This window comes from Cherax quadricarinatus, chromosome 33 (assembly GCF_038502225.1).
Source record: "Cherax quadricarinatus isolate ZL_2023a chromosome 33, ASM3850222v1, whole genome shotgun sequence".
In the NCBI taxonomy this organism is placed as follows: domain Eukaryota; kingdom Metazoa; phylum Arthropoda; class Malacostraca; order Decapoda; family Parastacidae; genus Cherax; species Cherax quadricarinatus.
In genome coordinates, this window is record NC_091324.1 from 3191803 (window position 1) to 3204611 (window position 12809).

The 12809-nt window shown below is 37.4% G+C and overlaps 1 protein-coding gene across 12 annotated transcripts in view; it reads left to right on the forward strand.

Moving 5' to 3' along the window:
- tgo (Aryl hydrocarbon receptor nuclear translocator homolog tgo) overlaps positions 1 to 12809 on the forward strand; it is a 1077969-nt gene that overhangs the window by 1047517 nt on the left and 17643 nt on the right. For all 12 annotated transcript variants that reach the window (XM_070090765.1, XM_070090764.1, XM_070090766.1 and 9 more), the window contains 2 exons: positions 7508 to 7666; positions 10822 to 10972. In XM_070090765.1, coding sequence (XP_069946866.1) covers positions 7508 to 7666; positions 10822 to 10972 — 310 coding nt within the window. The remainder of the gene's footprint in view (positions 1 to 7507; positions 7667 to 10821; positions 10973 to 12809) is intronic.

Here is a 12809-nt window from a genome sequence, read left to right on the forward strand (position 1 = left end):
ACACTCCAACAGCATACCAAGTCATAACAAAGCACTTGCCTTCACTCTCTTGTAATGTATTCACACAAGCTTATTAGATGTTCAAGCCCCTGGCACTCAAAACTTCTTTTTCTACAGTCACACTTCATCTCTCCAGTCATAATTCTGCCATACACTGCACATGATATTGTTTATATAGCAAGCTTCTTCGCTTATGATTCTTACACTTATTTCTCTTATCTGTATTAACCCTTTGACTGTTTCGGCCGTATATACAAGTCTTATGAGCCAGTGTTTCGGACGTATATATACAGTAGACCGTCATTTAGCATGAGTTTATTTGGCACGATTTGGGTATTGCGCGATTGAAGAATTGCGGCACAATTTTATGTAACACGTCGTATAATTAACATGGTTCAGTTTGTGGGAAGGAAAAAAAAAATTCTCTTGCTCAAGCAGCTACCTTATTGTGGAGCAGCCAGGGAGCCCTCCCGCCATCCCTAACCCATCCCAGCGTTCCTAATTCATACGTGTCCAGTCCAGTCTTTCTCTGCTACAAGGCAGTTGTGTTTGTGAATTGTGGTATGATATTTTACTTATTATATCTTGTATCTACCAAGCAATCATGACGCCCAGTAGCCATACCAGTGTTGCTGAAAGTGGCACGAAGAGGTATAAGCACTTAAGTCTTAGAATTAACAAAGAAACAAAGATATTAGACAAGAAGTAACCTGTAGCCATAATGAAGTGTTACTTTGTACACAGAAAAAGAGGTAAACATGAGTTTGTGTGACTGACTTGCTGAATGACTGACTAACTGAACTGACTGTCTTACTAAGTGACTTGACTGACTGAATTACTTAGTGACTTGACTGACTTACTGAGTGACTTGACTGACTGAATGACTTGACTGACTTGCTGAGTTACTTGACTGACTTACTGAATGACTTGACTGACTGTTACAATATGGAGTGTATAACATTGGGTTACTGATCCTTGATGGGGTATCAGTTGGTAGGTTGGCCATTGTCTAGGGAGAACTCCATAACAACAAGGTTTTAGTGCTGCAAATATAGCAGTTTTAAGTACTTTCATTGTTAACCTTCTTTCTGTAGGATGGCCAAAACTCAAATAAAATCTGTCTTTAATAACAGTAAAACTTACATAGCATCTTCATATATTTATGAACTATACGTATATTAATTAAAATAGAGCAACAAAATTAAAATTACTTATCTTTTTCCTTTATACATGAAAGATACTGCTGTATATGTACAGCTATTGTTACGACAAAAGTTTACTGGCAAAACAATTCCCAGTACTAGAGTTAGGCAATCAGTCTGTTGCAGGAAGTAATTATCCAGACAAGGATTTCTCAGTAATCCTGTGCAAGGGATATGTATATGACCAGAGAACTCTTAGAAATCAGATCAGACTAGAAGTGTGAGTGTTGTGGAGCCACTCTGAGCAAGGGTGGTGAACCTGCTCAGAGCAAGGGTTGTGAACCTACTGCCCTGAGTAAGTGCTGTGAACCTACTCAGAGCAGGGGCTGAGAACCTACTTAGAGCAAGGGCTGAGAACCTACTCAAAGCAAGGGCTGAGAACCTACTCAGAGCAAGAGCTGAGAACCTACTGACGGTACCGCTGAGTGGTAAGCTGACGTCAGGTTGGTCACGTGACTGAGGGAGATGTCAGTACCTGAACTAGTAACTGGCGCTCCAACTAGTAGTTTCGCACTACATGAAAACACTTAATATAGACTAACAAAACATAATATAATACAATATTAGCATTAATATTAGCCTTAACATATCTATTATAAAATAGAGAGGCATATCCTATTATAAAATAAAACGGTATGGCCATACTCGTAACACTGACTTACTGAGTGACTTGACTTAATGAATGACTTGACTGACTTACTGAATGACTTGAGTGACTTTGTCATTTACTGAGTGATTTACTGAATGACTTGAATGACTTACTGAATGACTTGACGTACCGAGTGACTTGACTGAATGACTTAAAGTTAGACACTCCAATAAAACCATCGACTTCAGTACCAGAACCTCAGCCCAGTAGGACCACAACATAACTCTACACTCTCTTCACAATCACACACAAACACCAGCAACCACAATTTAAGGTAAGAAATACTATTATTTCTGTTACATTTGTAGTCTTAAGCAGTATAAACAACATAATACATCACAATGAACTACAACTACACATTCACTTTTATTTTTGTAAGATGTGGAGGCCTAAAAAAAAGTTGTTTGGCTTTTTGGGGGCTACCAGGAACAAAACTCTATTTTTCCAATGAGTTCTTCAGTTCATCTAATACGATTTTACCTAACACGCCATTTTCAGGAATGTAACTACCGTGCTTAATGACGGTCTACTGTACTCGATAATTCTAGTGGCTTCATATCAAGGAGGAGAAAGCTGGTAGGCCCACATGTGAGAGAATGGGTCTATGTGGTCAGTGTGCAGTGTATAAAAAAAAAATCCTGCAGCACTCAGTGCATAATGAGAGAAAAAAAAGCTCAGACCGTGTTTTTGGATTAAAACACTGACTTTGAGGTGTATTTTCCTTTAGTATTTATGGTTATATTCTCATTTTCTTGGTTCCACTTGATAGAATGGAAAACATATTACAGAAATAGATTTTATTTAAGTTTCGTGATGAAAATGACCTTGAAATTGAGCTCAAAGTAGCGGAAATGTTCGATTTTTACCAATGTTCAAGAGTACAAATCACACCACACATTCAATACACGTCAACTGGGGGGTCTAATATTCTTTCACTAGTGCACTGATATTATTTGTACCATTTTTACAATAATACAGTAATCTGCATAACAGTAAATCTTCTATTTTTTGTGTGAATAAAAAATCAAAATAGAAAGCAAGAGTAATATAAGAGAGGCCTGGAGATGTGACTAATGAACACAGGATGTGTTATTTTAGTGCCAAGAATGTCTGCATTGTTTATTCTGGACCCTATTTTGAAATTGGCATCTTGTTTAATTTGTGTGAAATTGGCCAAATTGCCAATTTCTGACCACTTTATTGGGTAGTTGAAATCGGTAAATGGATGGTTTCTTGTACTCAGTTGATAGAAAAAATGGAGTTCTAAAGAAATAGCCATGAGTTTGGTCGACTGGAACAACGGAATTGGCTGAAAATAGGGCTCAAAGTCGGCAAAATCGCCAATGCATATAGTATATCGCCGAGATCACTAACTTCGCAGGAGCGTGATTCCATAAGTTTTTTATTAAATTTCATACCTTTGGTGTCATTACCATCGGGAAAAGATTCTCTATCATTTCATAAGAAAATTTTTTTTTTTTTTTTTCCAAAAATTTTTTGACACCAAGAGACACTTAAGGATTTGGGGTTGCAGTAGTCAAAGGGTTAAGGAGCCATACAAGTCCTTGTCTGCTTCTTAGGCACATTTCCCTTATACTGTACTTTAACACTTTATCCTTTTACTGTTGTGACCCACAAAATTAATAGTGCTGTTGGTGTCAATTTAAAAAAAAAAAAAAGCCTATTTTTCTCTGTAATGAAATAAAGAATTTCCCATCAGTACTTTCTGAAATATGAAGGCAATGAAGTCGAAGGTTATTGATCTGATTGCTGTGCCAGCCATAGTTTAAAATTTACTATTTTTCCATTTTTTTCCCTGTGTTTTCTGATTTTTAATAATGTCACCTGACTCTGGTGGGCTGTGACACTCAAATCATGTCCATTATCCTAATGGTTAGCTTTTGTATACAACACAGTAGTCACAGTGTCAATAGCATATTGATTATAAAAGAATATTATACAAAAATGGTAAAACACACACATCCATTTGCTTCACTTTCCTAATGGTTTAACACTTTTTTTTTTTCTCCCTTGAGGGTCAGTGCCATGGTTTTACGGTTTTAAACTCTGGGTCAATCCCATAGAACTATACCACAAGCTCAGCTCACTCAGCAGTAAATTTGGGCCTAGATATGAGAGAATGGGTCTGTGTGATAACTGTGCACTATATAAAAAAACATCCTGCAGCACACAGTGCATAATGAGAAAAAAACTGACCGTGTTTTTGGTTTAAAACAGTGACTTTGTAGTGTATTTTCGTATGGTTTTTCTGGTTGTATTCATGGTTTCTTGGTCTGAATTGATAGAACAGAATATATATTACAGAAATAAAAGTGATTTTGATTGGATTGAGGACTAAAAAGAGCTTGAAATTGAGCTCAAAGTAGCAGAAATATTCGATTTTCCCGATATTCCAGAGTAGGTCTAATATGTGTTCACGAATGTGCTGACATTACTTATACAATCATTACAATAATGCATAACAGCAAATCTTCTATTTTTTGTGTGAATAAAAATTAAAAATGGAATTCATGTGTAAACCTGGGAATGTAACTAATGAACAGAGGAAATGTTATTTTAGTTCCAGGAATGCCTGCATTGTTTATTCTGGACCCTATTTCGAAAATTTTGTGAAATTAGCTAAATTACCAATTTCTGATCACATTATTGGGTAGTTGAAATGAAATTTTGCTCAGTAAATAAAATGGAAGGCATACTAGCAACATAACTAAGAATTTGGTCTACTGGAACAATGTAATTGGCCTAAAATAGGACTCCAGTTGGGCAAATTGCCAGTGCATAAATATTGTTGACACAGCAAAATTCGCGATAGCATAATTTTGTCAATTTTCCATCAAATTTTGTACTTTTTGTTTTATTACCTTCAGAAAAAGATTCTCTACCATTTCATAAGAAAATATAATAAATTTTTTTTTTTGAAAATTCTTGGACCCTGTGGACAAGTTTCAGATTGTGGGTCTGGACCCTGAAAGGGTTAACACACTCTTTTAGAGCACAAGCATTGTATTTTTCATCTCCAGGGCTCAAGTCCAGCCAACTGGTTTCCCAGAATCCCATCACAAAATACTACCTTACTCACACTCCAGCAACTCATGAAGTCCCAAAAACCATATGTCTCCACTCCTAACACACTCATGCATGCCTGCTGTATATCCAGTCCCCTTGCACACAAAACCACCTTACCCCCTCCCTCCATCCTTTCCTTGGATGACCTCTACCCCACCTTCCTAGAAGTTTTGCAGTCTGTGGATGTTCCTAAAACATGGCTTCATATGCAGTGGTGTTTTACATTCTCTACACAAAACTTGTATCTCTGTGGTTTATTGGCCACCTAGACATATGCGCACATTCCTAACATCTCTTCAGTGTCCATTTCTTCTCATTCAGATAACCTGCACATAGGAAAGAGGAGCTTACAATGACATTTCGGTCTGACTTGGACCATTTACAAAGTCTTTGTTTGTAGCAGGAACTGTGATGAGAAAGTGATCACCATGCTTCAAATGAGAAGGTATTTGGTGATCAGTACAGTGGAGCATGTATTGTGCTGGTGGTGTGACCTGGTATTTCTGTAATATTTGTCCATTGATAGACAAACAGAAGTTGGCATATGGCAGTCTGTTTCCAGTCCAGAACTGGTACATATTGTATGCATTCAGCAGTGCATTGTCAATAAACTTGAAGAAGTACATATTTCGTGTACCACTTGTAACTCCTTACACAATCAGTAAACCCAATCTGCACGTCACTTGTCCACCTCATGCATATTATTCGTTCAGTCAATCACAGCAGCGTTCCAGTTTTTTATTTGTGCCCATGAATGGTTGTCAACAATGTCACATCACGTTTGTCATGCCACTGAAATGCCATTGTCATGAAAAACCAGCACTTTAACCACTGATGCTTGTGCTGAACTTTGGCATATGTTTTCGTGTTCCACTCACTGTACCACACACCGAGTAAGAGGCTTGTATACCAGTTATCAGTGCATAATATGTGCCTCTTACCAAGATATGGTTCCCTCATGTTCCTAGTCACATCTCCAGAGATACCTAACAACTTGTATCTTGCCATGTTTTGCTTCCTGTGTTAACAGTCAGGTCTAATACCAAGCCACTTTCACAGTCACTCAAAAAATGAATAATTTTATGCCAGAGCACTTCCTCTTGCTTGGTATATATTTCAGAAGCATAAAATTTTTCAGAAGCATAAAATCCTTCCTAATCTTGTATAACAAGTCGTTCTTGTTTTGCCTTATCTTGTCGGAGACCTGTAGCATACACAGCAGCAGGATAAATTTATTGATTGGGATGAGATCACCAGAGGCCAGGGTACATATAAGGCAGTTAGCTGACTAGTATGCTGTAATATTGTGCTTACAAACATGTGACCTAAGCATGATTGTGGTGAAAGAAATGTGTTAGCCTTTGTTTACTTGTAGTATCTGTTGATTTCCATACCTATCATTTTCATCAGGAATTTATAGAAATTGAGTTTAAACAAAGCAAGTTCAACAACATCATTCATGAGGGTACGATTTGGCTGTGTGTGTCATCAAATGGATGTAGATGGTACAAATTGTTTATCCTCCTGGCAAACCTAGCTGCAGTCTGGAGGTAGTTATTTAGTATTTGCAGCTGCTTGTGGTGATGATGTTGGTGGTTGTTGGGCTGCATGTCTCTTTGTCTGACCATCAAGTGCCACATTCAGTGCTGGCATTGCCTGCTGCCCATGCAAGTGGAAGTACCACCATCATCACTCTCACTATCAATTGATGGGGTGGAATCCTATAATCTGACATGTCCCTTGGGGATAGCAATAGGGACACTACCAGACCACATGCTTCACTATATAAATTGATGCTTCATAGGCAAATAATTATCATCATCATTTGATCAGTCATCACTTGCTAGGAAATTGAAGTCAATATAACTGTCATCATTACTGCTTACATCTATGCCCAAACCAGAGGGAAGAATATTAGCTTCACTTATGGCTTGGGCATTTTGGGTGTACTGAGCTCTAAGGTGGATGGTTGTGCATCATCGGGATTGTCAGTGCTATTTCCATCATTTTCGTTATCGCCTTCAGTCAGTTGATCCTTGAAACTGAAGAGCTCGTCCTCAGAATTTATATCTTTATTGTCAGAACTGTTACTGGAGTAAAGAAAATGCATAATTTTCTGAGGAGTGAGAGTACTGCAGTGGCATGACATGGTGGTTGATGGTAAACTTAGATAGCTTTCCCATAATGCATTGTGGTTGCCCCAATTTTTTTGTATACTGACCATGCAGACTCATTTTCTTGTGTCTAGGCCTACCAGACCTCATGTATCAGATTTGAGGCTACTAAAGTTTATGCATGGATATACATAAGTGACATTGACCAGAGACTGTGAAAGGGTTAATACACACCTGCTTTCACCATCTCTCTTATAATCCCATCCACCTGTATTGTTATTTTCCCACTTTTAACCATGTTACTGCTTCTCAGTTTTTCATATCTTACTGTTCCACAATTCCTGTAGTGAAACAGGAGGATCATATTTCACTAATTTGTTTTTTATAGCTTCATTTAATTAGTCATTCTTAATTTTTTTTTTTTTAAATAGTGACCCTAATCTTTACTACAACAGAGTTCATATCTCGTCATGCAATGGATGGAAAGTTCACCTTTGTTGATCAGCGTGTGATGACTGTGTTGGGGTATTCACCTCAGGAACTACTAGCCAAGCCCTGTTTTGACTTCTTCCACCCTGAGGATCAAACACACATGAAGGAAAGCTTTGACCAAGGTAAAATAATTTTTTAGTTCAAAATACTTTAGAAGTTTTTCCTGTGTTCTTTGACATTCATAGTGATATTGCCATTCTTGTTAACATGATATACAGAAGTTCTTTTGTTGATATCTAGTAAGATGAAATTCGCCTGAATAAGCATTTTACTTTATCTTGGCACTCCACTTAATCCCTAAACAGTCCAAACATATACATGTATACACGTTCTTACTGCTAGTGCTCCAAATGTATACATTTTTTTTTTCCTGCCTCCAAATTTGGCTCGATTGGCCTGAGATGCCTGGTCAGCATAAAATGGGTCTTAACACTCGGTGTGTGCAGTATTAAAAAAATCTGGGACCACTTAGGGGCGGTTGCACAACTTTATTTTCTTTTATTTTCCTCGTAAGATTTCTTTCATTGTTGGTGGACAAGACAAAGTGTTTACTCAGTTTATTGAAAATAATTATCAATGAGATATCCCAAACAACTACTGAAAGTAGAATGATTTATTGAAAATGACATTTGGCAGGATGATAGGCCTATATGGCATGATGTAAGGTTGTTTGGGGACTTGGTACTGAGAGTAGTACAATGCTAATATGATTTTTTGGTGATGCACTTCCCTCTAAATATCTTTCTTTTCTTTATTCCACAAAAAAATAAAGTTTGTAAGTTCTTAGACTGTTGCAAAATATCTGCCCTTTACTCCCATATAAATCCCAAAGTCTTTGGAATATTTCCAAAAGTATGTCACCAAAAAAAAGAGCAATCATTATTTTACAATTCCTATGAATATTATTCCACTTAATTAAGTAGTAAAGGCACAGTGAAGTGAAATAAGTCAGTAACTTACTTCTGAGTTATTGGCCTGGAATGCCTCCGCCCCCTTCCCCCCTGTCTCGATTTTTTTTCCATGAAAATCGCGTTTGTTTCGGTGTTTTCAGTATAAAACTAGTGTTCTACTGCAGTTAGCCTCTTCAAAACTTCGTTTTCTCTCATTCAAGGCCAAAGAATATGACATGGGAAAGAGGGGATATGATTTTATTTTGAATGTTGCTGATGGACACTTGCCATATTATGGCCTTTTTTATTTATTATAGAGCATATAACATGTTTGTATGTTATTTATAGTGTTTAATATGTCATATTAGATGAATTCTGATAGATAAATAAGCCATAGAGTTGATATAAGCGTAATTTCTCCTGCCTCTCTCGCGAGCGGGAATTCTACCAATGTTCCCAGATGGTTCCTGATTGGCTGATAAGCTCTTCCTACTTTCATATGATGCCAAATTGTCAATTATTATATTAGAAAGAATAATGCAAGAAATAACAAGAAAAACAAGGAAAAAATTACTAAAAATATATGGGCTGAGAGCAGACGTGCTACGCCCATCGATGTCACCATACGTGATATAAATTATTATAATTCCTTGTAGAAACATCATAGAACATTGATTTTTGTACCAGAGTGTTGCCAAAGAGTTCAGCTATTTTTCTGTATGATTAACTCAATTTCCATAATTTTCAATTTTTTTTTTCTCTCACACACCGCACACTTCATACCACCCCTTAGTACCTTGTGAGAATGCCAGTTAAATTGAACGCCAGCTAGAGAAAACAGCACGGCAAACACCAAGGATTCACTGATGTCATGTAGTATTAACACTCCCCTTTTAAGAGGAAGGTGATGTTGACCCCAAGTTTAGTGGCTTTGAGGTGGATATGGCCACAAGTGGTTGAGGAAATATCAAGAGCCTTGATAATAACCCATGTGCAACACCCTTTCAGAATGTCTTTTAACCTATACTCTAAGTAAAGAGAAACAATTCTGGAATGTGTGACAAGTGTTTGGCAGGCTGGATGGGTGGCTCTATCTCCATCTGTCTGTCTGTGTATTTATGTCTATCTCTGTCTCTGCCTATTTCTTTCTATCTCTGTCTCAGAGGTACACTTAAATACAATTATACATGTGTAAATTACCTAGGATAACCCAAAAATCCAGACAAAGTGCTCTACTCTGCTTGTAGATATAATGTGTAAGAAAACCTGTTGGTTCACAGTGGCTCTCTCTGAGACAGAGAAAGAGATGGAAAGAGAGAGAAGCAGACAGAGAGACAGATAAGCAGAGATAGAGATAAACAGAGAGCTAGACAGACAGACAGACAGACATGTTTATGTGTAACAGTGAAAACAAATAAAGCGAGTGCTGACGCTCATCAGATGTCACCACTAATCTTATCACTGCACCCTCCTGTGGGCTCAACAAATGTCACCACTTATCTTATCACTGCACTATCAGTGGACTGACACTTGTCTTACATCATGCTTCAAGGAACCTTTTCTTCTTCTTCTTCTTCTTCTTCTTCTTCTTCTTCTTCTTCTTCTTCTTCTTCTTCTTCTTCTTCTTCTTCTTCTTCTTCTTCTTCTTCTTCTTCTTCTTCTTCTTCTTCTTCTTCTTCTTCTTCTTCTTCTTCTTCTTCTTCTTCTTCTTCTTCTTCTTCTTCTTCTTCTTCTTCTTCTTCTTCTTCTTCTTCTTCTTCTTCTTCTTCTTCTTCTTCTTCTTCTTCTTCTTCTTCTTCTTCTTCTTCTTCTTCTTCTTCATTTATTATTATTATTATTATTATTATTATTATTATTATTATTATTATATACTCCCGCATATCCAAAACATTGCTGGGACCTATAAATACTTTGTTTATATTCCTAGACAATAGTAAATGACCAAGGCAGGTGTAAATTTCCACCTGTCAGTGTGTTTGTGACAATTTGAGTACAATTTGTACCTAATATTAATGTCAGAACAAAGTTTGGTTATGAAATGACAAGAACTACTATAAATTGTAATTATCAGAACATAAAAATTATATAAAATAATATAAAAATGAGAAAAAAAAGTTTTTTTATTTTTTTTTTTTTTTTTTTTTTTTTTTTTTTTTTTTTCAAAAATATTCGGGGCACTGGACAAGAGAACGTATATATACATTTGGACCATTTAGGGGTTAATGTTGAAATTCTGAGCTATAATCTAATAATTCATTCACCTCTTTACACACAAGAGTTTGTATATAATTTCATGCTAGTTAAAAGGTTAAAATTCTATAATAGCAAAACATTTAAATTGTGTGTAATTCAGAGTATGTTATATTTGTTTTTCTTTTTTTTTTCAGTGTTAAAACTGAAAGGTCAAGTGATGTCTGTCATGTATCGTTTCCGAGGAAAGAACCGCGAGTGGGTGTGGCTGCGAACGTCTGCATTTGCCTTCCTCAATCCATATACAGATGACATCGAATACATTGTCTGCACAAATACTGCAGCCAGGTAAGTTATATTTAATATTGTATATGTATTTTACCGCAGCCCAGGGAGGTTCTACTGACTCACGAAATCGTAATGACACGATTGCAAACGAACCATACCACGGGCGGGAATAGAACCTGCAATCAGAGAGTCTCAAAACTCCTGCCAAGTGAGTGTGAAATGGAAGCCTGTAATTGTTTTACATGATGGTAGGATTGCTGGTGTATTTTTTCTGTCTCATAAACATGCAAGGTTTCAGATACGTCTTGCTACTTCTACTTACACTTAGGTCACACTACACATACATGTACAAGCATATATATACATACATACCCCTCTGGGTTTTCTTCTATTTTCTTTCTAGTTCTTGTTCTTGTTTATTTCCTCTTATCTCCATGGGGAAGTGGAACAGAATTCTTCCTCCGTAAGCCATGCATGCCGTAAGAGGCAACTAAAATGCCAGGAGCAAGGGGCTAGTAACCCCTTCTCCTGTATATATTACTAAATGTAAAAAGAGAAACTTTTGTTTTTTTGCTTTTGGGCCACCCCGCCTAGGTGGGATACGGCCTGTTTGTTGAAAGAAAGAAGAAGAAAGATGCAAGATTTCAGGTATGTCTTGCAACTTCTACTTCCACTTAGGTCACACTACACATGCATGTACAAGCATATCTGGAGTTTATCTGGAGAGAGTTCCGGGGGTCAACGCCCCCGCGGCCCGGTCTGTGACCAGGCCTCCTTAGGTCAGTGTCCCAGGATGCGACCCACACCAGTCGACTAACACCCAGGTACCCATTTTACTGATGGGGAACATAGACAACAGGTGGAAAGAAACACGTCCAATGTTTCTACTCTGGCTGGGAATCGAACCCAGGCCCTCACCGTGTGAAGCGAGAGCGTTAACCACCAGGCCACCTCTGGGTTTTCTTCTGTCTTCTTACTAGTTCTTGTTCATTTCTGCTTATCTCCATGGGTAAGTGGAACAGAATTCTTCCTCCGTCAGCTATACGTGCCGTAAGAGGCAACTAAATGCTGGGAGCAAGGGACTAGTAACTCCTTTCCTGTATAAATTAGTAAATGAAAAGAGGAGGGAAACTTTCATTTCTTATTTTACAGTTCACCTTGCCATGGTGTGCTTAAAAAAAATAAAAAATAAAGAATTGCTCAGGTGCAAAGTTGGAGGTTGGGATCATCATATGTAACATTGATTTCTTTAATTTTGAGGCTTATTTTAGGTTAATTCCAGTGCTCACACCAACCCATTTCCTGGCTATTTCACTAGTATGCCTTCCATACTATCAGAACTACCCTCTAAAGTGGCCACAAATTGTTAATTTGGCCAATTTAACACTATTTTCAACAAATTCCAATTTAAAAACAAAGTCCAAAACAAATACTGTAGGTATTCCAGCCAAATCAACATTACCTCTGTTCACATCACATTCATGTTCTTGTCCCCAGGCCTCTCCATTTGCTGTCCATTTTGAATCCATCATCATGTGCAAAAAATTTATGTTATTCCCTATTGCTTATCTAATAGACCATAATCAAGAATACTTGCTCATGGTTTAATTCATCCCACCAATTAAAGCAGATCTAGTAAAAACCCAGAAAATTGTTTCCATCATTTTAAAGTCTGTTGCAGGCCATTCCCAGCCTGCAACTGACCAAATTCTTTTCTATTTCACTAGTATGTCTTCAAGTCTATCAATTGTGGCACCAAGAAACAGCCGAATGAACGATGATAGCTACCCTAGAAAATGCCCCAAAGGTGCTATTTTAATCCAAGCACAAGGTCAGAGGTAGCTGATCCCATCATGCAGTGAACGAAGAAAGATATTTTTTTTTATACTGCGCACAC